The 26155-nt window shown below is 49.0% G+C and overlaps 2 protein-coding genes and 1 pseudogene across 2 annotated transcripts in view; 2 read left to right on the top strand and 1 right to left on the bottom strand.

The window, feature by feature from the left end:
* TOP3A (topoisomerase (DNA) III alpha) overlaps positions 1 to 12129 on the bottom strand; it is a 30456-nt gene extending 18327 nt beyond the window's left edge. The window contains exons 1-9 of the mRNA XM_012664983.1: positions 11950 to 12129; positions 6748 to 6807; positions 5715 to 5788; positions 5173 to 5248; positions 3971 to 4079; positions 2855 to 2998; positions 2472 to 2642; positions 2091 to 2191; positions 356 to 430 (exon numbers count right to left, since the gene is read on the bottom strand). Of these exons, the coding sequence (XP_012520437.1) occupies positions 356 to 430; positions 2091 to 2191; positions 2472 to 2642; positions 2855 to 2998; positions 3971 to 4079; positions 5173 to 5248; positions 5715 to 5788; positions 6748 to 6807; positions 11950 to 12129 (990 nt within the window). The remainder of the gene's footprint in view (positions 1 to 355; positions 431 to 2090; positions 2192 to 2471; positions 2643 to 2854; positions 2999 to 3970; positions 4080 to 5172; positions 5249 to 5714; positions 5789 to 6747; positions 6808 to 11949) is intronic.
* On the top strand, positions 9456 to 10239 carry LOC105826954 (annotated as a pseudogene).
* A 525-nt stretch (positions 12130 to 12654) lies between the features above and the next one.
* On the top strand, positions 12655 to 22445 carry SMCR8 (Smith-Magenis syndrome chromosome region, candidate 8). Its single transcript, XM_012664980.1, has 2 exons — positions 12655 to 15520; positions 21980 to 22445. Exons 1-2 carry the CDS (start codon positions 13140 to 13142, stop codon positions 22431 to 22433), a joined length of 2835 nt encoding a protein of 944 aa, XP_012520434.1. The 5' UTR covers positions 12655 to 13139; the 3' UTR covers positions 22434 to 22445.
* The last annotated feature ends 3710 nt before the right edge of the window (positions 22446 to 26155 follow it).

Below are 26155 nucleotides of genomic sequence, written 5' to 3'. Positions count from 1 at the left end.
GTGCAAAAAATAAGCTACTCTAATTATAAATTATAATGCTGTAAAAAATATGAATGCGAAAAAAAAAAACCCAGTAAGACACCAAAATTATACCAACAATTATGTAAGGACGGTCATTTGTCTTCCTCTTTTTGTTTCCCAAACCTCACACAAAGCAGTTATATTGCACTTGATAAATTAAAAAAAAAAAAAAGCATTAAGAGGCCAAGCAAGCCTTATCTTTCCCAAGTGCTCTGCTATGTGGCACGGTGATAGGTGATGTTTCCTTCCACTGTATCATAGTCCGTGCAGTAGAACTACAGCCCAACAATGGGAAGTAATTGTTCCTCAGTGCCTGAAACAGTCTGGAACATACCACAGTGTCCAAAGCTTGAGGCCGCCACTTGCTCTTAGGCTTAGATCTGACCTCCACCACGGTTGCCACAGGATCCTAGGAGGTCAGGAAAGCAAAGACAGCATGAACTTCCAGCCTTCCCCTGGGCTGCACCTGCTCACCACTCCAGACCATACTGACCACTGGCTTAGGCCAGTGACAGCCCCGGAGAGCTACCTACTTAATGGTGCTTATACCTGACGGTGTAGTGGACATCATTGTCTCCTTCCCACTCAAACCAAGATTCTGAAGGGCAATTTCACAAGCCTTAAAGAGCCTATGAAATACAACAAACAGCCTATGCATCTCCTGAGTAGTTTCCTATGCACACATGTACAGTGTTATTTTTTTTAAATTCAGGATAATACAGAGTTAGAAATAGGAGAAATTGTACAATACAAGCTGGAGAACTATAATCTTAAAAGCAACTTCACACTTTTAAGAGCCTGTAGATGAACAAAGAACTCAGTTTAAGTAGTTTGCTAATGAGGATATTTGTCTATCGAAATCCAAATTTCTCCTTCCTGGAAGACTTGAGGACCAGCTGCTCATAAGCTCTAAGCATATCCCCTGCCACATATTCCCACACCACATCCCAGTGAAGGAGAAACACCACAGGTCTTCTTATTTAACAGATAAACATGCAGTAACACAGACACCTGGTGGTCCAGGGTCAAAGGGTAGAGTGGGTGACAGGAAGGGGCAGCAGTGTGCAGAACGGGCAGGGACATGCTGGGATCCAGGCCGTGCTCTGCTGTATACTCGCTCTCTTGCGTGTGTGCGTGGATGAGTCACTGCACTTTGTCTAGGTCCCTCATCTGTAAAATGGGGATGGCATCACCACCCTCACGGGTATTATTAGAATTAAACAAAATAATATGAGACAAAGTATGCCTGGCACATATCACATGCTTTGCAGTTCTCACTCCCCTATGAAATTAATTAATAACAATCCTGCCAGTGGGCTATAGCCAAGAAGCACCCACGAATTATCAAACCTAGACATCTCAGGATTCTCCTTAGGCACCACTGTGTGTAGGCCCTGGGAAAAACCAGGCTATGTACTGACTGATAGGAAGTGGCATCGCAAAATGGATGACCAGTCCAAGGGTCAGGAAATGTGAAGGCAGAGTCTCCACTGCCAATGACCGGCCTGTGGCGCGCCTTTGCACGTGTTGTTCTGAGACACAGCTTCCCCCCATTCCTCCCCTGGCTGCCTCACTCCAACCCCTGCTCAAATGTCACCCCTCTGCGAGGTCTTTCCTGACCATATCCAGAACAGCCCCTTCCCTGTCCCCCAGGCCTCTCTCTATCCCTTTTCCCCGCTTAATTTTCTTCCTGGCCTTAATTGCTATATGAAATTAACTCATTCATTTGTAACTTTCATTTCTCTAGACTTCCTTATGTGACCAAGAGGGGACAGAGGCTGTCCAAATTGCTTCACAGAGATTCCCTAGGAATGTATGATCTGGACTGTCTAGCTGATCCTTGTTAATCTCTGGTGACAGTATATGCCCCAGAGAGGGATTTCAGCTACAAGTTCTCAAAATTTCTGATTTTATCTAAAAGTTCTACAGACCCTTCCCTTCCACATTTTTAGTGCTGTTTTCTGCAAACTTAAAGCTCAAGTTCAGTGGGAGACTGGAACGGAGACAGAGTGGCCTGGGAGGTGTGCAGAATGTTTCCTAGATCATTAGGATTTCAGAGCAGTTCTTACCTCCATACACAACTGATAGAGGACAAGACAAGCTGTGTGGTTGAAGAGTCGATGCCTTTTCCAGTTGAATTCTACGATGCCATCTTTGTGGTCATGAGTTACTGTATTGGGGAGAGACAAACAGAAAGGCTGTGTCTCAGAGAAGTCACGTGATATGACAAATAGAAAAGGTATTTTACACTGAAAGCCAAAGGAATATGAAACAGGGAAGAGTTTCTAGATGACAAAAGAAACATTAGGTAGATTCTGAATATTGTAATGGGGCAGAGAGAAGGGCAGCAAGATTTTTTTTTTTTTAAATCACACCTTTAATTAGCACTATTAATGCTCCCCAGTCCCTTGTTATTCCTGGGCCCATGCATACACAACCCTCAGCCTTACCTTTAATCCTGTGGAAGACCTCTGGCACGAAAGCCTGGATGGCTTTGAACCTCTCCACCACGAAGCCCAGTGTGGGGAACTGGCAGCTGCCATAACTGATGAGCTGCTCTGCCAGCACCTCAGGGAAAATCCTCTGAAGCCGCAGCGTCTGGAACCTGGTGAAGGCAGCTCCTGGAGAGTGAGGAGAGAGGAAGAGAGGAAGAGAGGAAGGAAGGGAGGAAGAGAGGAAAGGAGGGAGGGAGGGAGAAGGGAGGAAGGAACAAGAGAACAGTGGATGCCGAGGTCAGAGCTGGCTGCGTACATTTACACAGAACCTCATTTTTGGTTCCACAACCAAACATCAGTGTTCCCCGTGGCAGTGGGAGGATCTGTCTGCTCCTCACCTATTCTCAGATCCAGCTCCTGCCTCACATCCACAGCGTCGCTCACTCTCTGATCAGGCTCGGCCAGGTTTTCACAGGCCATCCTGATGGCACGGGGTGTGATCTCAGAGAAACGGGCTCGCAACACCGGCAGACTGGGCTTCACTATGGAACACAAGGTGGCACCGAGGTCAAAGTCAGATCACACTGCCCTCCATCATAAGGGGCTCACTTTTCTTAAACTACCTTGAAATGAAGGCAAACCAGTTCAAGAAGCTGTGCTGTGCCTGATTTACCTGTATGTTAAATCAATGGTATACAACGTCTAAGAGGGAAACATCACATGACCTTCAAACTGATGTCAGAAATAACTGCGGAGTGAATTTGAGCGATTAACTACCATTCACTTGGTGGACCTTTTGAGACTTCAACCTTACCACTCTCTCAGGCCTTTAGGGAAAACAAAAACTCTGTTAATTAAAGAGTCTTGTGGGAAAATTTCATGTCCCTTGCGGAAAGAATAAAGGCATATACAGCATCTTCGAAAGTTAATGCATTTAAATTTCCAGGAGTCATCACAGCATTCAACACAAAACCTCTTAGGGAAAGTAGGAACCCCACCCTCTGAGCCAGAGAATGGCCTGTTCATCACTTCCTCTAAGTTACATGAAATCATTAAATCTGTCTGAGCCATTCACATCCACTTTAACAATTATATATTAGTATTAACAGTCGTTGTACAATGAATATGGGAGATTAAGAAAACAAATAGAACATTTTAGAATTATTCTTTGTACTTTACTTATGATACATCCATTCTTCTGCATATATTCAATATCTAATTTTAAAAAATAGACTATAAGGTACCTGTTCTTAAGAAGCTGGGGATCTCCTTGTACCTAACAAGGAATAAGCCCTGGGCTAAATGGTCTACACTATCAGTAACTCATTTAATTCCCATGGCAGCTCTAGGAAACAGATTGCCCCACAGGAGGAAGTCAAGCCTCCCAAAGGTTCAGTGATTTGCCTGAGGAGGAAGAGTATCTGCAGAGGAACTCAGCCACGGCCACGTATACGCAGACACCGGAGAACGCTATTTTCAGGGCTCCAAAGTGGAGACACAGCAGCAGCACGTACCAGCCTTGCACACGTGGATGATCTCAAATCCGATGTTTTCACCTTCTCTATCACAGTCAGTCCAGATCACCAGAGCCTGGCACTGCCGTGTCTCTCGTTCCAGAGTTTTCTGAAGTTCACAGTGGGGAAAGAGCAGTGAGAACAGAATCGCAGAGCAATGACTTTACACCTCAACACCTAAGGGACCTGACTAAAGAGCAATGCTGTTCTTGGAGTACACCATCTTGGCGAGGGAAAGAGATCAAAGAAGCCTGCTTTTACTAGTGCTAATAATGGCGAGGTCAGTAGTACAACCCTCCATACCCACAAATGAGCTTCTAGAAGATGGAGGGAAGATACAGGGTTTAATACAACTTCATCTATATGACAAAACGTAAAACTCAGCTCTCACACTTATGACTTAGGTGATTCTGATTATGTCCTGGTTAAAAAATAAACACCAACTGGCCGGGCGCGGTGGCTCATGCCTGTATTCCTAGCTCTCTGGGAGGCCGAGGTGGGCGGTTTGTTTGAGCTCAGGAGTTCGAGACCAGCCTGAGCAAGAGCGAGACCTCATCTCTACTAAAAATAGAAAGAAATTAATTGGACAGCTAAAAACAATATACAGAAAAAATTAGCCGGGCATGGTGGCGTGTGCCTATAGTCCCAGCTACTTGGGAGGCTGAGGCAGGATTGCTTGAGCCCAGGAGTTTGAGGTTGCTGTGAGCTAAGCTGACGCCACAGCACTCTAGTCCAGGCAATGGAGTGAGACTCTGTCTCAAAAGAAAATAAAAAATAAAAAATAAACACCAACTGAGTTTCATCCCAAGAAGGTTTCCCAGTTAGTAGTGAATTATCGTAACTGTAGGTGCCCTGACTGCTTGACAACCGGCAATCTACTGTCAAACAACCATTTACATTTTGCAGCCTCTTCTGTTCTAACTAGAGGTGGGATGATGGCTAGAATCAATAATTTAACCATACTTATTCCTAGAATATAAACTACTACTATTCATAAAAAGGGCTTACTTTAGTCCCTTGGCCACTACGCTTAAACAGCCTTATTTATACAATGGGTAGGAGTTAACTTTTTAAATCATGGTACTAAGTTTGGCGGAAAACATTATCTCCAAATTCCGATGCATTAAAAATACAGAAATCAGTCAGTTTGATTCTCTATGGTTGTTCCAACTTTAGTGCCAAATGTCTTCAAAAGACCCCACCTTGATGTCTACAAAATTCTCTGGGCAGTACTTTTCAATTTCTGCTTCAAAGAGGACAAGGGGGTTGCAGCTCTGCCTAGAAAAGAAAAAAACACAGTCTTACCTCAGCACGTGATGGAGAACCCTCCATTCTAATGACAATGAACTGCTCCAGGGGCTCATGGGTGGATCCCCAAACAGGAGCAGTCCCAGCAGACTGAAAGCAAGGCTACAGCCCTCTGCAAAGCGCACTATCTACTTCGCCAGGAGGATCAACAGGAGCTGCTAAGACATTCTGAATGTCATGGGCACCTTTCATGGGCATCTGCACTTGGATAAATGCAATCTGATGACTGCATGAAAAAGGTCTGCTATTTTGGGAGAACACTTAAAAGTAGCTATTTATTCTAAAGGTCTGATAAAAATTCACAATGAATCAGATGATTCTAGGTCATCTTAGTACTATAAATTACACAGTAAGATCGACATGCCTCAAAAGTCCTGTAATATTTCAAAACTTACTGTAATAATCTGAAAGTCCTTCCCCCAGGAATTGTACTGACCATTTTCGAAACTGCATCCGGAAATCATGAGCCAACAAATGTCCAGAAACCGAAGTCATTATCATGGTAACATTCTGAATGATGACAAAACTCAAGTTAGTCTTTCTGCAGTTATATTTTGCCAAATCATTCAAACGAAAGGGAGGAATTTCTATTAAAGGGGGAAAAAAAAACCTTAGCTGATTGGGAAGAAACATAAATATAGCTCTTTAGGTCAGGTACGGCAGCTCATGCCTGTAATCCTAGCACTGAGAGGCAGGAGGATTGCTTGAGACCAGGAGTTCGAGACCAGCCTGAGCAAGAGTGAGACCCTGTCTCTACCAAAAAATAGAAAAAATTAGTCAGGTGTAGTGGCACGTGCCTATAGTCCTAGCTACTCAGGAGGCTGAGGCAGGAGAACTACCTGAGCCCAGTAGTTTGAGGCTACAGTGAGCTGTGATGATGCCACTGCACTCTAGCTGGGGCAATAGAGTGAGACTCTGTCTCAAAAAAAAAAAAAAAAACCCAAACTAAATGAAACCAACCAAACAAAAACCCCAAAATAAAAATCCAAAAAACTCTTCCAAGCCAAAAGCCACGGAATATAATCACCACTTTTTTTTTAACACCTATGATGTAAGATTATCACTAGTTTAATTCTAGTACCATGATGTCTTCTGTATCATTTAAAATTTCCTCAAACTACTACATATTAGCTTGTTTATTATAAAGAGCTGAGATGAGACCATATTTTATTAAAAAGAGGAAATCTGATTATATTTTATTAAATTTCCTTATAAATTATAGAATGATCACCTATAACCAAAGACCTTTAGGTCACAGCAATAGTTATTCTTAAGACAGTGACATATTCTACATACATCCAGGCTACTTCTTGATTAAAGAACTCTAAAATACAAGAAATTTAAGGAGGATGTATAGTAAATAATTGCTCTTTTTAGCTATAGCTGAAACCCCAAGGGATGTACACTAAAATGGCACATGGATCTGAAAGCACACTTCAGCTTTATGATGGAAATATTTTAACACCTACCTGGCCATATAGATGATAATCAAATTCATAGATCTTGTTGAATTTAGAAAGTCCTTCTCTCTATAAAACAAAACAAAAATAATTAAAAAATATAAACTATGTTAGTAAAACAAATAACTCCTCAGCATAAAGATCAAGCAAAACCCTGAAAAGTGAGAATATTAAAAGTGCAAAATATATTTCCTGTAGATTAAAAACTAGGCTAAATTATTAAGACCACTTAAATAGCCCCTCAGAAATAGTTACCAAGCATACACTTGATAGAATCTACTGAGTTTTTATACTGAAAGGTAACCCTGAGATCAGTTAATATTAACATTTTATATAGATGAGTCTGGACTTTTCCAAGGTCATGTGACAACTCAATGGCAGAGAAGGGATTAAGACAGGTCTCTTGATGATTTTCTCCTTCCTTCACATACATCTCTGCTGTTTCCTGGCCATACAATTACACCAATAAACTGGCGATCACGGGCAAGTCATTCAGCTTTCTAAGCCTCAATTTTTTCCGGAACGAAGCTATCACTGAGGTCCGTCTGGTTCCAAAATCTAACGACACTATAAAGCCCTGGTCAGAACTGGAATCCAATCTATAAAGCGCTTCTTCAGCTGCAATTACAGACCATCAAGACCTTCTCTGAGTAGATCCCACCTTCTTCCACAAACACATTAAAAGCAGTTAGGCCTATGAAGAGCCGAACACTGAACGCAAAACAAGAGAAAGGCCGACTGGGAACTGGGGAAACGTTCAAGGGCCAAGAAAGACCAGTATTAGAAGATTCTCTCTCAGTCTCAAAAAGACAATTTTTCTGTGTGTAGCCAGGCGTGATGGCCCATGCCTGTCATTCCAGCTACTCAGGAGGCTGAAGTCGGGCGCTCAAAACTTACTGCAAAGCTACAGTAATCAAAACTGTGTGGTACTGGTATAAGGATAGACATATATAACGATGGAATAAAACTGAGAGTCCAGAAATAAACCTAAACATCAATGGTCAATTGATTTTCTTTTTTGAGAGATGAGGTCTCACTATGTTGCCCAGGTTTGAGTATTGTGGTTATTCACAGGTGTTATCACAGCACAATACAGCCTCAAACTCCTAGGCTCAAAGGATCTTCCTGCCTCAGCCTTCTGAGTAGCTGGGACTTTACAGGTGCCACATCCATCCAATGGGCATCCAAAGCATAGTCTTTTCAACAAATGGTGCTGGGACAACTGGATATGCATATGCAAAAGAATGAATTTGGACCCTTACCTCACACTATATATAAAAATTAACTCGAAATGGATCAAAGACCTAAATATAAGAGCTGAAACTATAGAATTCTTGGAAGAAAATATAGGAGGAAATCTTTCTGATCTTGGATTTGGCAATGATTTCTTGGATATCACATCATATCCAAGTATAAGCAACATTTCTTCAAAGAAAATAAACAAATGGCCAACAAGCACTGAAAAGATGTCCAATTTCTTCAGTCACTAGGAAAATGTAAATCAAAACCACAATGAGATACCACTGCACAACCTACTAGCATGTAATTAAAACAAAAAAAGGAAGATAAGTGTTGTTGAGGATGTACAAAATTTAGATGTGGAAAAATTAGAACACTGAGGAAATGTAAAATGCTTTGGCCACTGTGGAAAACAGTTTGGTGGTTCCCCAAAAAGTTAAACAAAGTTACATGTCGTATCAATTCCACTCTGTATAATTTACCCAAAAGAATTGAAAACAGTTATTCAAACAAAAACTTAATTCATGAGTTGTCTATAGCAGCTCTATTCATAAGAGCCAAAAGGTGGAAACACAAATGTTGATCAACTGATGGATGGTAAAATTAAATCTGATCTGTCCATACAACGGAGTACTATTCAGCCATAAAAAAGAATGAAGAACCAATACATGCCGCAACATCGATGGACTTGAACATTATGGTACGTGAAAGAACCCTGGCACAAAAGACCATGTATTGTATGGTTCCATTTATAAGAAATATCCAGAATAGGCAAATCCATGGGGACAGAAAGTTAGATTACCTGGTTGCCAGGGGCTGGGAGGAGGATGTAAGGGGAAGTGACTGCTTCATGGACATGAGGTTTCCTTTTGGGGTCACAAAAATCTTCTGGAACTAGGCAGTGATGATGGTTGCACAACGCTGTGAAAGTACTAAATGCCACTGAATCATATACTTGAAAATGATTTAAATGGTAAATTTTATGTGCATTTTACCACACTCAACCACCTACACACACAATCTACATGGCTCTTTAATACCTTCATGGTCTGCATTCAACTGCTTCTCTTGCTTAACTCACTGGTTTTTCTTCCAACCACATGCCACTCCTAACGTCTAATTATTTCTGAACATGCCAAGGTGTTTCAAGCCCCTGGGTTGTTCTTTACACTGTATCCACTGCTTAGTAATACTTTTAAACTCAGCTCAAACATTCATCCAACAAATATTTGCTGAGAAATCTGTATTTCAGACACTATATTAGTCCCTGTCCTTTGGAGCTTGAAAGTCCACAGAGGGGCGGTGATAGATCAACTAAATAATTGCACATTACATAATTTAACTGTAACAGGTAGATGCATTTCAAGTAGGAGAATGGAGTGCATTGACAGCATGTCATTAATGGTCCCACAGTGAGGGATGGTGGTGAGGGAAAGGTTCCTTGGAGAGACATTTAAGCAACGTCTCTCCTTCAGCTGCCCAAGATGCCAAAAGGAAAGAAGCCCAAGGGGAAGAAGGTGGCCCGGCTCCTGTTGTCATGAAACAGTAGAAGGGCAAGGTGATAAATCCCATTTGAGAAAAGGCCTAAGAATTTTGGCACTGGACAGGACATCCAGCACAAAAGGGACCTCATCCGCTTTGTCAAATAGCCCCACTACAACCAGTTACAGCGGCAAAAAGCTACTGTCTATAAGTGGCTCAAAGTGTCTCCTGTGATTAACCAGTTCACCCAGGACTGCCAAATAGCTACTCAAGTGCTTGAGCTGGACCACAAGTGCACCCAAGAGACAAAGCAAGAGGCAAAGACTATTGGCCTAAGAAGCTGCTGGCAAAGAGGATGTCCGCACTAAGAGACCACCTGTCCTTCAAGTGGGGGTTAATACTATTACCACATTGGCAGAGAACAAGGCTCAGTTGGTGGTGATTGAACATGACATGGATCCCACAGAGCTGGCTGTCTTCCTGTAAGCCCAGTGTTGAAGGATAGAGGTTCCCTACTTCATTGTAAAGGGGAAGGCAAGACTGGGACATCTAGTCCACAGGAAGACCTGCACTACTGTAGTCTTCATACAGGTTAACTTGGAAGACAAGGGAGCTCTGAGTAAGCCAGTGGAAGCTATCAGGAGCAATTAGAAGGACAGATATGATGAGATCTGCCGTCACTGGGGAGGCAATGTCTTGGGTCCAAAATCTGTTGCTCACATTACCAAACTAAAAAAGGCAAAGGCTAAAGAACTTGCCACTAAATGGGTTAAATGTTGAGTTTTCTGTATGTAAAAACAATAAAACTTCTTGTTAAAAAAAAAAGCCTTCCCTTTTGGCCAGAATCTTCCAGTAATTTGCCAAATGACAAACACAAAGTGAAAGAGGAGAGGCACCTCTACGCCTTTTAGAAAACATGGAGTTGTTCCTTTGGCCACATGCATGAGAATCTACAAGACAGGTGATATTGCAGACATCAATGGGTGCTGTTCAAAAAGCAATGCCCCCTGGTGGCGTGCACCTACAGTCCCAGCCACTCTGGAGGCTGAGGCAGGGATCCCCTGAAGCCAGGAGTTTGAGGTTGTAGTGAGCTATGATCATGCCATGGCACTCCAGCTTGGGCTGCAGAATGAGGGGAAGAGAAGTGGGAAGGGAAGGGAAGGAAAAGAGGAGGGGAAGGCGAAAGGGAAGGAGTAAGGGAAGGGAAGGGAAAGGAAGAGAAGGGGGAAGGGGGAAGGGGAAAGGAAAAAGAAAAAAGGGAAAGGAAGTGAAGGAAAGAAATGCCCCACAAATCTTACCATGGCAAAACCGGAAAAGTCTACAATGTTACACAGCATGCTGTTAGCATTGTTGTAAACAAACAAGTTAAAGGTAAGATTCTTGCCAAGAAAATTAATGTGCACACTAAGCATTCTAAGAAAGACCTCTGGACTGGAGGGAGAGAGAGAGGGAGGGAGGGGGAGAGAGAGAGAGAGAGAGAGAAAGAGAAATGTTGACATTTCAGGAGAGCCCTGAAGGATAAACAGGGGTAGGTCTCAAGAGGCCTAGAACCCCTTCAAGTAAGGCAAACCTCGGGGCTGCTCACCAGAACTTTTTGTACTGGAAAGAGGTGAAGCTCTCAGCCAGCATTCACACAACCCTGGCTCCGGCTCCCACTGTCCCTAAACTGGAAAAAGGTCTAAGGATCCTGGGATCTGTAAAGAAAAGGGAGCAGAGATCTTCCACCCAAGCTCTTAAAAATGTTCTCCCAAAAACCATCAGGATCCATTTTGGTTATTTGATTTTCCTGAATAGCTTTTAATGTCCCCCGTGTCACCTCCAGTTACGAAACTTTTTAATCTTCCTTTTCATTTGTGCCTTCAATGTGGGTAGAACACATTCTTATCCCTTGCGCCTCTCAGAATCAGCTCACAGGGGTGGGAACAGGGCTGACTTCACCTCTAATCCCCAAACCTTGCAGTGTTGCCCTGTCAGCGTTCACTTTGAGACTGTAAAGTCACACGGGTGCAGAATGCAGGGGCTGCGGCCCAGGATGGGGAGAGCTAGGTTAGCTAAGGGACGATGGGTCAAAGCTTAAACCCCAGGTTAAGGGAATCTCGTCAGTGGTTCCCAACTGAACTGAATTTCAGAATCGCGAGGGAAGAATGTTAAAATACAGACTTTCCCAGTCTCACCCACGACCCAAAGAATAGCCAGTGTAGTTCCAAGGATCAGACAAGTTTGGAAACGCTGCTGTAGGCAAGGAAAACAAAAGGTGTTCAAGCAAATGAGTGAAACGTCTGAACTACATTTTAAAATGCCAGTCAGTCCGAGGACAGCCTGGGGCTTGGGAAGGCAGACAAGAGGCCACTGCAGGAGTCCAGGCAAAAGGCGGTGAGGTCTCAGAAATGAGAGAAATCGCTTTCATTCCGATTCTGGGTGCCCACCACACTGTCCCGCACGGTGGGCCTCCCTCAAGGAGAGCAGCTGACCAGAAACGAGCTTTCTTACCCGCCTCATGCGACCGCTAGACAGCAGGTCGGCGATCCCCTTGGCCGCGTCGTTTTTCTCGGCCACACAGAGGACTTTCCGCACGCCTCGGAAGGCCACCTCCATGACGGCGCGGGACAAGGCACGGCCTCCGGGCGGTCCCTGCCACCGGAGCGCGTAGCGGGCGACCAGGAGGGTCATTCCGAGGCCCCGCGCCAGCAGCCGCTCCCCCGGTGCCTGTGCATGCTGGGGAAGCCACCGGCGAGGCCCGCCGGGCGCCCACCGTAAAAGAACTAGAGCCTCCGGGAGCTGCCGGCGCTCCAGTTACCTCCGACCCAGCCCACTGGGCTTCGGAGCTCTAACCACCACGCCTTTCTCTAGGCCCACGCCGTGGGCTCTTACCCAAACCCGCAGCTTAGCGTCCGGCTTCCGTCCGCCTTCTCGGGCCACTTCCGCCAGGCGCGCGCTCTACAGAGACCGCGAACTACAACTCCCAGACTGCCCCGCGCCCCCGGAAACCTTGTCCCCTTTTTTCCTCCCCGCCCACTTTTCCTTCCTTCCCGAAAGTGATTGGTTATTCGGACTGGTCCCTGGGAGGGGCCGCCGAACAGTCCAGTCCTTGGTGGTTTCTTTTTCACAGTCTTGCTCCTCTCCCGCTCGGAAGTCTGCGCGGACGCTTCCGGGTCACGCGGCAAAGATACCAGGAGTCATGTGATGCCAAGATGGCGGCGCCGCGGTAGCTGGCTCCAGGTTGTGGCGTCCTAGGATCCGCGACGGTTTCTGCCCTTGGGGCCGTGGGGGCGGCAACGCTTAGCTGACCCCTGCGGCGGCCCGTAGCTTCGCTTTAGATACCGGCTCAGGGCGGGGGCTGTTGCTTTCGCTGTGGGTTTGGGGAAGTGCAAGTGACCTCGCTGCAGGTTCCTTGTGCCTCCGCGCTTGCCCGAGGAAGTGGAGGAAGGAGAGCAGCCAGCCACCCGGGTCTTATGGGACTTCGGCTTTGGAGTTCATGAGACCTCCGGAGGAGCTACACTTCTGAGGGGGCTGCGGGAGTTCGAGTCCTCGGGTGTGTGAGAAGCAGCCTAAGACCTCGGGGGGCGCGGATAGGGCCGCAGGGACTTCGCTTCCTTCTCCAGAGGCCTGGCTTCCCCGCGTCTGTTAACCACGTCTTCTTTCCCACTTCTTCTCAATGTTTTCTCCATATATCTGGAAATATGATCAGCGCCCCTGACGTAGTGGCCTTCACCAAAGAGGACGAGTACGAGGAAGAGCCTTACAATGAGCCGGCCCTGCCCGAGGAGTACTCCGTGCCGCTCTTTCCCTTTGCCAGCCAGGGTGCCAACCCATGGTCCAAACTGTCTGGGGCCAAGTTCTCCAGGGACTTCATTCTTATTTCCGAATTCTCCGAGCAGGTGGGACCCCAACCCTTACTGACCATCCCCAATGACACCAAAGTTTTTGGCACTTTTGATCTCAATTACTTCTCTTTGCGTATCATGTCTGTGGATTACCAGGCTTCCTTCGTGGGCCATCCTCCTGGTTCTGCATACCCCAAGCTGAACTTTGTGGAGGACTCCAAGGTGGTGCTGGGAGACTCCAAGGAGGGAGCCTTTGCATACGTGCACCACCTTACTCTGTACGACCTGGAGGCCCGTGGCTTCGTGAGGCCCTTTTGCATGGCTTATATCTCCGCGGACCAGCATAAAATCATGCAGCAGTTTCAGGAGCTTTCGGGTGAATTTTCCAAAGCTTCTGAGTGCTTGAAGACTGGCAACAGGAAGGCATTTGCTGGGGAACTTGAAAAAAAGCTGAAAGACCTGGATTACACCAGGACAGTGCTGCACACAGAAACAGAGATCCAGAAGAAAGCCAATGACAAAGGCTTTTACTCATCTCAGGCAATTGAGAAAGCCAATGAACTGGCCAGTGTGGAGAAGTCCATTATTGAACATCAAGACCTGCTGAAGCAGATCCGCTCATACCCTAATCGGAAGTTGAAGGGGTCTGATTTGTGTTCTGGTGAGGTGGTGCACACCCAGGATCAGGCTGACCAGGCATCCACTACCTCTAACCCTGATGAGTCTGCTAACACAGATCTTTACACCTGCAGACCAGCCTACACCCCAAAACTCATCAAAGCAAAGTCCACCAAGTGTTTTGACAAGAAGTTGAAGACCTTGGAGGAGCTCTGTGACACCGAGTATTTCACCCAGACCCTGGCTCAGCTCAGCCACATTGAGCACATGTTCAGAGGAGACCTGTGCTACCTCCTGACCAGTCAGATTGACAGAGCACTTCTAAAACAACAGCACATTACAAACTTCCTCTTTGAAGACTTTGTGGAGGTTGATGACAGGATGGTGGAGAAACAAGAGAGCATACCCTCTAAGCCCAGTCAAGACAGGCCACCTTCCATGTCTCCGGAAGAATGCCCAATTCCTAAAGTGTTAATTAGTGTTGGTTCTTACAAGTCCAGTGTGGAGTCTGTGCTGATTAAAATGGAGCAGGAACTTGGGGATGAGGAGTACAAGGAAGTGGAAGTGACAGAATTGAGCAGTTTTGACCCCCAGGAAAACTTGGACTATCTGGATATGGATATGAAAGGGAGTATCAGCAGTGGTGAAAGCATCGAGGTTCTGGGCACGGAGAAATCCACCTCTGTGCTGTCCAAGTCCGACAGCCAGGCCAGCCTCACAGTACCATTGAGTCCTCAGGTAGTCCGGAGCAAAGCAGTCAGCCACAGGACCATCAGCGAGGACAGTATTGAAGTCCTCAGCACCTGCCCCTCGGAGGCCCTCATCCCTGATGACTTTAAGGCCAGCTACCCAAGTGCCATTAATGAAGAATCATATGCCATTAATGAAGAATCATATGCAGATGATAATGAGGGGGCCATCCACTTCCGGGCAAACATCAGTCCTCCAGAGCTGGGTGAGGCAGAGGAAGGCAGCTCAGAAAACACCCCATCACAAATAGACTCCTCCTGCTGTATTGGGAAGGAGAGTGATGGTCAGCTGGTGCCTCTCTCTACTCCAGCCCACACACTCTCCGATGAGGATGGAGTGGTGAGCATCCCCCCACAGCGCCACAGGCAGAAGGACCAGGGGTTCCGTGTGGACTTTTCGGTGGGAAACACCAACCCTTCTTCCCAAGACAACAGTTGCGAAGGGTTCCCTGCTTATGAACTGGACCCAAGCCATCTGCTGGCTAGCCGGGATGTCAGCAAGAGTAGCCTGGACAACTACTCAGACACCACCAGCCACATGAGCAGCATAGCCTCCACCAGCTCGGACAGGATCCCCTCCTCTGCCCATCCTGCTGCCCTGTCTTCTGAAAGGCATAAAAAGAGGGCTGGCCAGAACGCCTTAAGATTCATCCGCCAGTACCCCTTTGCCCACCCAGCCATCTACTCCCTGCTCAGCGGGAGGACACTTGTGGTTCTGGGAGAAGATGAGGCCATAGTCAGGAAGCTTGTGACGGCGCTGTCCATCTTTGTCCCCAACTACGGCTGCTACACCAAGCCTGTGAAGCACTGGGCCTCCCCCCCATTGCACATTATGGATTTTCAGAAGTGGAAGCTTATTGGCCTACAGAGGTAACTGGTTCCAGGTGGTGGGGAGGGGCCCTGGCCAGGTAGAGGTGAGGCAGGTTGGTGTGGTGGAGCCAGAATCAGGAGGCCTGGCTTCCAGACAGGGCCCAACCCCAACTCACTGAGTTACTTTTGGCAACTCTCCCCTTTTCTGGCTTCGTTTATCTGTCATGTGAGGAAGTTGCACGTCCTAAGTGGTTGCCAACCCCGGTCTGTTCTCCTGCTGTGTCAGAATTATTTGGGAGAATTTTTAAAATCATGGATTCTGGCCAGGTGTGGTGGTGGATGACTGTGATCCCAGCTACTCAGGAGGCTGAGGCAGGAGGATCAGTTGAACCCAGGAGTTTGAGGCTGCAGTGAGCTTAATGGTGCCACAGCACTCTAACTGGGGCAACAGAGCGAGACTCCATCTCAAAAAAAAAAAAAAATCATGGATTCCTGGGCCTCACCTTCAGAGATTCTGATTCAGTTGGAGTGAAGTAAAGACATGGAATTTACCTGGTGTACAGCACAGTTGGGAACACCTGGACCTCAAGATCTGAGGTCCTTGCTGACTGTGATACTCACACTATGGTACAAGGGACTGAGGAGAGGCCTGTTTCTAAAAAAGCTATGATAGTGATAAGGGAGGGTGGCCATTGCTGGTATAAGGGACCTCTGGGGGCTCCAGTGGCTTTCATTCCACTGTCCTGTTTGTTTCAAAAGCCCGTCTTAATGAGGAAAGGCCAGTGCAGTCCCTACTTCTCCCTTGAATGCTTTCTCTGTCATTTCCCTGGGTTACTTGGACTTTAGTAGATCTATCCTTCCAAGTACTGCTTGACAAATTATGTCTGGCTCATGGGGCTTTCTCTCAGTACATGCCCTGTGTTTGGTTTCCTCATTTTGTAACCCTAGGCAAGTCACTTTCCTTCTTTGCACTCCACTTTGCTGCTCATTTGTGTTTCTTTTTTGGAAACAGTGTCTCACTCTGTCATCCGGGCCAGAGTGTGGTGGCATCATCATAGCTCACTGCAACCTCAAACTGCTGGGCTTGAGCGATCCTCCTGCCTCAGCCTCCCGAGTAGCTCAGGCGTGCACTACCACACCCAGCTAATTTTTTTATTTTTAGTAGAGATGGGGTCTCACTCTTGCTCAAGCTGGTCTCAAACTCCTGAGCTCCAGCAATCCTCCCGCCTCGGCCTCCCAGAGTGCTAGGATTACAGGTTTATGAGCCACCAGTTCGCTTTGCTGATTTGTAAAACAAAGGTGCTAAGGTCGGTGATCTTCAAAGTCTCTTCTGACACAGACAGGCTATACTTCCCACAAAGAAAGGACAAAGGAATTTTTTCTACCCTGCAACCAGCAACCGTTTGTTTTACTTTTCCAACTTAATCTTTGCATGGGTCCCTAATATCAATGAGGTCACCATCTCCCTAGTCTCCCTGTGTCTGCCCTTCCTGGAAGTCACATGGACCTTCATAACCATTCCTGCGTTAGGCTTTGTCTGGGGTCATGGTGCTGGGGTTAACAAATGCGGCTTCCACATCCTGGCTTGAATCATTTGTTGAGAATCCACTCAAGGCTGTGCTGACAGGGGCTGGGTGCCAGTTGCAGGTACCTGAGCAAGGCCACTGCTCTGGAAGAGTTCATAGTCCAGGAGGGGAGACAGACAGGTGACCACAACCTTGCTAATCAGGAGATGAGAGTTGTGGTAGTGGGATCCTTCCTGTGTTCTCAGAATACCAAGGGAGCAGTTTAGTGACACACAGGAAGGGAGGGAGACTGCGCCTGGAGGTCTTTGGTTTTTGCTTGAGTGACCTTGAGGATGGGTCAGGAAGCACAGTGAGGGCCGGGCATCGGGGTGTGCCGAGGTTTGGACTTGGGATGGAGTGTTTGGGAGACACCGGGAAAGGCGGTCCATACATGGCATCACGGGACACTGTCCTGTCCTTGCCTCTGAACTCTGAGGCTTGGTGGGTTCAGGGTCCCTCCTGGGACCCTGTTCCTCAGCACCGATGCTACCCACCTCTGTGCTCTCAGGTTTAACTAGTCTGTCCCGACAGGGAAGGCTTTTCCAGATTGTTTTCCCTGCTGTTCTTGTGGAAGGATGGCTTGGCATCCCTTACACACACCCCTCTGTTCTCCAACTCCCCTCACCCCAACCCTTGACCTTTGATTTTGTTTTTTCTCTTAAAAAGTAGAGCATCTAAATGACACAAGTAGGGACAGCTCATCAACATGTCAACGTAAAAGGCTTATCCAAGACCAAGCTCGGGAGGGGCTTGCCCTTTCCAGGGATTTTTCCTGAACTTCCATCTCTAGAAGGGGCAGTTGGCTGGAGTGCTTTGCTGAGAAGGGTTCTGAGGTCTGTGCTGGGCTGAGCTGTAAAGGCTGGCCGCGATGAGTTGATGTCTGGGAGGGTGCAGAGGCGGGTAGCTGGCAGGTAGGCAGTGTGTTGGCCCCGTGCAGGGGAGAAGAGGTCTGAGTTCTGGGGCCGGCCCTACCACTGGCTCGTTCTCAGGGGGCACCTGGACAAGTCACTCCTCCACTCTAAGAAGATGAGAGGGTTGAACTGAGTGATCATTTGCCCATATCGAGGGTTGCTAAGTGCCAGACACTGCCCAGTGCCAGAATCGTAAGGTGAGCCAGCCACAGGGCATCCTGCGATGGGTGAGTGTGCTCACTCCCGTCCTGCTCTGTCACCATGCCGTCAGCTTGACCTCTCTGAGGCAGTTTTCTTGTCTGCAGAAGGAGCTGACAGGACCTACCTTGTGACAGCAGATGTCACAGGGCATCTGATCAGTGCCTGACACGTGTGAGTGCTCCTCTGACAGCCTAGCAGACCATGTGAGGAAGGCAGGCCAGGACAGCAGGGGCTCAGACCAGGGCCCATTGGAAGTGACAGCTGAGATCTGTGCACAGACTCCTAAGGAGGGAAAGTGTCTGACTGCTTCTGCCATTAAGTTCTCCTTCTTGAACCTTCTGAGCACACCCAAATGTTTTTGGTGGTTTTTTTTTTTTTTTTTTTTTTTTTTTGAGACAGAGTCTCACTGCGTTGCCCAGGCTAGAGTGCCCTGGTGTCATCCTAGCTCACAGCAACCTCCAACTCCTGGGCTCAAGCAATCCTTCTGCCTCAGCCTCCCAAGTAGCTGGGACTACAGGCATGCACCACCATGCCTGGCTAATTTTTTCTACATATTTTTAGTTGTCTGATTAATTTCTATTTTTAGTAGAGACGGGGTCTCGCTCTTGCTCAGGCTGGTCTCGAACTCCTGAGCTCAAACAATCCGCCCACCTCGGCCTCCCAGAGAGCTAGGATTACAGGCGTGAGCCACTGCGCCCGGCCCACACGCAGATGTTGGGTACTGGGAGCATCTGCTTCTGGCACCCTGCACAGGTGTGAGGCATAGTGGGATTGGGAGACCTGTGCCATTGGGGACAGTCCCTGGAGGGGCCGTTGAGGGGCCAGAAGTGGAGTGGGGATGGATTGGCGACAGGCTCAGCCAAAGAAACCCTGGGGGAGGTGAGCGATGGACACGGTGGTGGAGTATCAGGAGATGAAACTGTAGCAGGAGCGGTGGCTGTCACGGGGAGCAGTGGGTGGTCTGGGTCGGGTCCTGGTACTGACACCACTAGGCGTGTGAATTCGGACCACCCATCTCCCCCAGATGTGTTGAACTTCTGCGAGGGGCTCCCGATGCCCACCTTCTGCAGCTGTCGGAAGCCCTGGCGTGCAGTGCCTGCCTGAGAAGTGCTTAGAGACGGGCAGACTGCAAGTCCCTCCAGCGGGCAGAGCCAGCTCTGACATGCAGGCAGACTGAGGCCTCCTTTAAAAGTCATGAGGAGTAGGAGAGGTGCCTTTGTGTGGTGTGACCTTCCTGTCCTCAAAGGTATTGAGCCGTAGAGGGCCGGTCTTCTGTGCTGGCTCAATCTGCACTTCCAAGAGCCATGGCCCAGGAGCGTCTCCCCCTCTGGTCCTTTGACTCCACCTAAAACCAGCTGAGATGATGGACTGTCTTTAAGGACTGTCACCTCAGACCAGCAGTCTCACTGGCCCTTGATGGTGATTATTTTATTTATTTTAACTAACTTAGGCCCTCTGCCTGAAAGTGCTTGTCAGTTGGATCAGCCATTTGTTGGGATAAGAGATGGATAAACAGGCCAGGCACGGTGGCTCACGCCTGTAATCCTAGCACTCTGGGAGGCCGAGGCGGGAGGATTGTTTGAGCTCAGGAGTTAGAGACCAGCCTGAGCAAGGGCGAGACCCCATCTCTACTAAAAATAGAAAAAATTTAGCCGGTCAACTAAAAATAGAAACAAAAACTTAGCCGGGCATAGTGGCAAGCACCTGTTGTCCCAGCTACTAGGGAGGCTGAGGCAGGAGGATCACTTGAGCCCAGGAGTTAGAGGTTGTTGCTGTGAGCTAGGCTGACGCCACGGCACTCTAGCCTGGGCAACAAAACGAGACTGTCTCAAAGAATCAAAAAAACAGAGATGGATAAACAGTCAAGCTGGTCTCCTGTCATTTTAAATGAACACCGGAGATAATTGTATTGCTTACTAAGCAGCAGTGACAAGCCCCAGACTGAAAAACAGAGCTCAGTTCTGGTGGGAGAAAGTGCTAGCCAGCTTGGGTCACAGGCCCTGGGTTGAGTCCTGGCTTGGCTACTTCCTAGCTAGGTGACCTTGGACAAGCCATGGCACCACCTGGGCCTCAGTGTCCTCCCAGGTTTGGGGTTGGCCGTAGCGATCCAGGGCAGTCATGGGAGGTGGAGGGTGAGGCACTCATTCGGGGTGCTATGTAGCTGAGGGACAGAGGCCTGGGGCTTGTCCCTTCCCATGTCATCTGGCTTCCGGAGGAGGAGCTTTTCAGGAAACAAATGTAGGAAGAGTTAGAAGTAGCCAGCATCTTCCAAAAGAAGTGGTGCCACCATTAGGGGAGTGTCAGAACTGTGTCACAGGAGGCTGAGCCTGAGAGTGGGTGTCCCAGCAGAGACAGAGACAGGAAGATGGGAGGCAAGACCTAGGTGTATCGCTGCGGCAGAGCCTGGCAGGGCTAGACATGCCGAGCTCAGGGCTGGCCCCCCTTGGGGCAGGTGAGGGTACCTCAGGAGCAGACTGAGTGTGAGGGAGGAGGCCCCAGGAATGTCGGCCTGTTGAGGCCCAGGGGCCTGTCTTGCAGACGGCTCCATGCCCTGGTGAACAGCTGCCTGCAGGCCCTGATCCCTCCTGGTGGTCCACAGCCTACTGCTCTCCTTACAGTCAGGACGCATGGCCTGGGTAGGTCTAGGCTGTCACATCTCTGTGACCTTGCTCTTTCCGTGGTCGGCCACACCTTGCGCAGTCCCCAGAGCCCACCCTTTTCCAAGGCCCAGCTCCGAGGCCACTCCTTCACGAGCTCTCGGGTCTTCCCAACTGCATCTGCCCTCACCTTGCCGTGCTTGTGTGCATTTGCATGTCTTGTCTTCCCAGTCAACCTGAGCTTGTGCAGGATGAGAGTTCCTGTTCATTCTTCATTGGTCTCAGCTCTCAGGGCAGTGCCTGGCATGTAGTAGATATAAGAAGATAGAACCCGGGAAGGAAAAAGTACTGTGAGATTCCCTTCATCCCAAGTGACTGTTAGGCGTTTTTACACAATACCCATGTCTGGCATGAGCCCTAAATGTCCGAGGTATGGCAGTCTGTAAAATCTCAGCCAGCTGGTTGCCAGACCCCGCTGGCTAATCCCTGCTCCTCCGGGGAAGCTGCTCTAGAGGAAGATTTTTAAGGCGCAGGTTCCCTCACTGAGCAGACATTGCCCTCCTGCCTCTGATGTGCCAGACCGTGGGGGTATGAGACCAAATCAGACATAGTCCTGGGTCTCTAGAACCTCGAAGCTCCTTGTGTGGTGGGAGAGATGAGTGAACGAACGGTAGTACCCACGCTGATCAGTGCTGGGCTAAAAGTCGTGGGGATGACGGTGGCAGCACCTACTGAGGGCTGACCTGGCTGAGGCTCAACTAATTGTGTCTGTGTAGTGGCCACATGAGGAACTATTACCTCCGTCTCACAAGTGAGGCTCAGAGAGGTTAAGGAACTTAGCCAAGGTCACAACATGAAAGCAGAGGCGCACAGAGGCAGAACAGGGAAGGCTGAAAAAGGTTTGAACTGGCACGAGCCAAACACAAGAGGGAGAGGGCATTCCAGGCAGAACAAAGAGGTTGGTGACTTGGAGGTGCCACTGAAAGCTTGACGTGGCTCCAAAGGAGAGTCCACGCAGAGAAGTAATAGATGAGGCTTCAGAGGCCAGCAGCAGTCAGACCGGAAGGGCCTTGTGGGCCAAGCCAAGGTGTTTGACCATAGTCATGAGTGGCGAGGAGCCTTTTGAAGATCGTGTGAGCATGTCTGCCTTCTGGGAAGAGCCAGTGTGTGCTGGCTGGGCGGGTGCATCTGCCTGTGCCTTTCTGGCCCTTTCCCTTCCTCCTGACCTTGGCCTGTCTGTTTCAGAGTGGCCTCCCCTGCTGGTGCTGGCACCCTCCACGCCTTGAGCCGCTACAGCCGCTACACTAGCATCCTGGACCTGGACAATAAGACCCTGCGCTGCCCACTCTACAGAGGCACCCTGGTGCCCCGCCTGGCCGACCATCGCACCCAGATCAAGCGGGGCAGCACCTACTACCTGCATGTCCAGAGCATGTTCACCCAGCTCTGCTCCAAGGCCTTCCTCTATACCTTCTGCCACCACCTGCACCTGCCCGCCCATGACAAGGAGACTGAGCAGTTGCTGGCCAGCCGCCAGGCAAGCTTCCTGAAGCTGAACCTGGGTCTGGTGAACGAGGACGTCAGAGTGGTCCAGTACCTGGCCGAGCTGCTGAAGCTGCACTACATGCAGGAGTCTCCCGGGACCAGCCACCCCATGCTCAGGTGTGACTACGTCCCCAGCTTTTTGTACAAAATCTGAGGTTGGTCCCAGCCACTGTGACCAAGACCTGTGACTCAGGGTATGGGGACGGGTGAGGTTGGCATGACCAAACAGTTGCTTGAGCTGGGCGGTTTAGGTGTCTGGTGTCTGGCAGCTGTGGTTCCAAAGTGGCTCCAGGCGGAGGTGGCAACCTGGCTCTCTGCGAAGGCATCTGGAAGGACAGTGACAGCTGTTCTCGACTCCCTTGTGAAGGCTCGCAAGGATCGGGGGAGGGTGGTTGTCTTGGCTTCCTGAAGACTGGCAGCCAGGGCAGAAGAGAAGCTACCAGTCCCTCAGTGGCGTGAGGTAGGGTGAAGGGTGGGTGGAAAGGCCAAAGCCCGCATGGGAGGAGCACCCTGGCCACAGTCAGCATCACCAGACACTTCAGTGGCAAAATCAGCAAGGGAGACAGCCAGTTAACTGTGATGACTTGGTGGAAAAGAGAGGACATGACATCCATCGCTGCATTCACACCCCAGCTGCAGCCCTTTATCTGGCCTCCTAAAGCCCATCGTCCAGGGAAGGCCCCTGCACAAGCAGATGGAGGGGAGAAAGCGCCGCACCCACGGGTTGTGGGACATGCATGATCTTCTGGGCCCCAAGACACAGGAGTGTGAGCAGCACCCTGTCCCGTCCTCACCTCCGCACCTGGGAGAGACATGACTGAGTGGGCGTGGGGACTTACTCTCCATGGTCAGCAAGAACGAGAGGTCACTAGTCCCAGTGTGAAGTGGGCACAGATGACCAAAGCCAGTGGTGAGGACCGCCCTAGGGGCTGGAGAGCACAGCAGACAGGGCAGGGCCCCCGTGCCATGAGGCCATCACTGCTGTGCAAGAGAGTTAACAGCCAGCAGCTCCCCTGGGTCACCCACCAGCTCCTGCCGACCAGAATGCGTGAGCACTTCCCCTCGTGGGGAAGGTCTGCAGACCCACTGGACTATGGCAGAGGCCACGCTCCAGCCCTCACCCATGCAAACCTTTGCAACCACGTCACTACCTCTCACAGGGTCTCTTGGGCACAGTGACAGCGCAGTTTTCTGTCCAGCCAGCTGGTCCGGGCAGTGAGGCCAGCTGGTGAGAACTCAGGTGGCAGGGATTTCCTGGATAAGCTCCTGCTTGGCACTCACCAGGATCTACCTTTGGGAGGCTGTGTGCACCTCGGTCCCCAAGTGAGTCCCCCTCTTCGAGAAAGGAGTTTGAGATGAAAGGAGACACCCAGCACCTGTCCCACTCACGGTGACCGCCAGCCTCCCTCAGGCTCCTTACCCAGTTGCTGCCGGTATGTAGATGGAGGGTTTCCTGCAACCTTAACAATTTTACGCCTTTCTTTTTAAAGCTGTATTTTCCCCCTAAGTGGGGACAGCTCTGGGTATTACTGCTTCTTTTTAATTTGTTCCATGAAAATTGTGCTGAAATGGACCCAAGTCCACCACACGTGCATCTGCTGGGGCCTGCTGCTGAGGCCTGGTCTGCCCGCACACAGGAGAGGTCTCTCGTGGAGGCAGCCAGCTTCTCTTGTCAAGGAGGCAGAAGCCCTTGGTGGAAGCCAAGAGTGACAAAAGAGGGCTTGTGTCATATCACTCCTGTAGTCCCTTCCTTGCCCCCATTCTCTGCACAAGGACACAGTCCATTGGCTCTGGCCATCAGCATCCAGTCAGGGTCCCTGCTTCTGTCAGGGTATGTGATTTTGCTCCTAAGGCTGTGACCCAGAACCTTTGCGGCAAATGGTACCACCTACATCTCATCCGTTCTCCTTGTACCTGTTCCCATGGCACATGTTCACAGAGGAGTTGCCAGGAGCACCTTGGCAGCTTTTAAACGTGAAATGTCCGCTGTCTGCATGGGAGGCAGGTTGCGCAGGAAGCCTGCCTCTCTTCATGGGCTCCTTTATGTTACCACCCCTCCCTGCGTGTTCTAGATGCTGCTTTTGTTTTCTCACTGGCTAGCTAAGTGCTGTCTACTTAACGCCTCTAAGGACAAGACCACGGGACATTTTATCTCGAAGGGAAGGAAGGCCAGAAAGATCATTGGTGCCAGTGCTGTTGAGTTCCCATGTGTCTCACCAACTCAGAGACTCACAGCTAACACTGTTCTCACCTCGGAAATTTGCAAAAGGCAGAAGAGGGGTTATGGGCAGATGCTGGACTGCAGCCATAACTTGGCCTTCTAGAAGCTAAAGCTGTGCACTCAGTGGTCCTGAGGAGAAGTCCACTTGGGAGCATTTGCTTGGCATTTGGCCTCAAGGATCCTGAGCACGAAGGCAAGAGAGCAGTGGGCAATGAACAGAACAGACCATTCTGTGGGGCAGCCACAGAAACGGCAAACCCGGCAGGCCTCCCTCGAGATGGGTCTTCGTTAAGTAAAGATGGTTTCACCGACTAGTGTTTGGACTCCAGGATTTAGATTTTGGTTGAAAGCTAACTTTTCAGTGTGGCACTTTAAAAGGATTAATTGATGCAAAGTATGTTTCCCTTCAAAGATCTTAAAGTACTAGGACTGAGTCATAACTTGGGCAGAGGCAGTTAACCGTGAAGGTCCCCATCCCCCGAGCCCCTGTCCACTCTGGGAAACTCGAACCTACTAGAATTCTCACATCTACAAACCTGAGTGGTGGGGGAACATATGCCATGGGACTAGTCTCTTCAAGAATTTTCACTTGAGGTATTCTAGTGAATGGTTAATATGTTTTAATGAAAATCTTTAAAAACTGTACTTCTCAGAAAATAGATGACATCAGTACCCCTTCTTGCTGCTTCAGTCCTGCTGCATTGAGGGCCCAGGTACTGAAACTGGTTGTCTGAGGTTTGTGTCAACTTTCCCAACAGCCCATCACCCCTCCCCCTTTCTGAAGCTGTCCAGGTGAAGAACCACCTGGGCAGGTGAGCAGGTGTGCATGGGTGGTTTCCAGGTACTCCACTTTAGAGATCAGCCTGCAGCCCTTTGTGGCATGAGGCACGGCAGCCTGACCTGCCGCCTCACACCTGTTTCCCTAGGAACTTCACTCCTTGGGTGGAACCTTTGGGTTTTAGAAATTGTGACTTTTCCGTAATTTACTCCAACAACTGAAGTTACACACATTGCTCCAGAATTTGGAAATAGACCTCAGTAGCTTACCTGTCGTACCCCATCTAGCCTTTAAATTCTTTGCTTCAGATCAGTTGCTGTATTCAAAGTATAGTAGATTTCAACTCCAGACAGATAAGCCCCATTTCAAAATCCTAGGAAGCCCAATTGATGCCACCCCAAGTGCCAGGGCTGCAGCTGAGCCACGTGGTTCTGGCGGCTGAGAGCAGCTGTCTGCTCACTGCCCATCTTGCATGCATCCTGCCTGCCCGCTCCGCGGTGTGAAATGCACGCCCCAGCCCAGCATCACATGTGGGGTCAGTGTCTCCTGCTGCTCTGTCACATCTGCGCATGCATAGCTGGTAGCACTGTGTGTGGGGTGGGAGATTCGCCAGTAGGTGTGCAAAGCTGTTGGAGGAACTGAGCCCCCAGTGCAGGCAGCCAGATTTTTCCCAGCCTCCTTTACCTCCCACCTCCCTGAAAAGCTCAGAAGAAAGTGCCTTGGTTTGTACTTTGAAGCAAACCAGCCAGCTTTCTGGCTTTGCCCCAATACTGTGATAGAAAGTGATAAAAATGCAATCTTTAAAAGAGACGATAAAAGGAAAAGGCATCAAATTTCTACTTTTGGCTGGAAAGCAAAACCAATCTCAGCAGATAAA

This window comes from Propithecus coquereli, unplaced genomic scaffold, assembly GCF_000956105.1.
Source record: "Propithecus coquereli isolate 6110/MARCELLA unplaced genomic scaffold, Pcoq_1.0 Scaffold946, whole genome shotgun sequence".
NCBI lineage: Eukaryota > Metazoa > Chordata > Mammalia > Primates > Indriidae > Propithecus > Propithecus coquereli.
The sequence above is the reverse complement of the archived record's forward strand: the minus strand, read 5'-3'. Positions and strand labels throughout refer to the sequence as shown.

Coding starts and splice junctions, on each gene's coding strand:
- SMCR8 (XM_012664980.1), top strand. CDS start 13,140: ATGATCAGCGCCCCTGACGTAGTGGCCTTCACCAAAGAGGACGAGTAC. Junction 15,521..21,979: donor AAGCTTATTGGCCTACAGAG/GTAACTGGTTCC, acceptor TGTCTGTTTCAG/AGTGGCCTCCCCTGCTGGTG.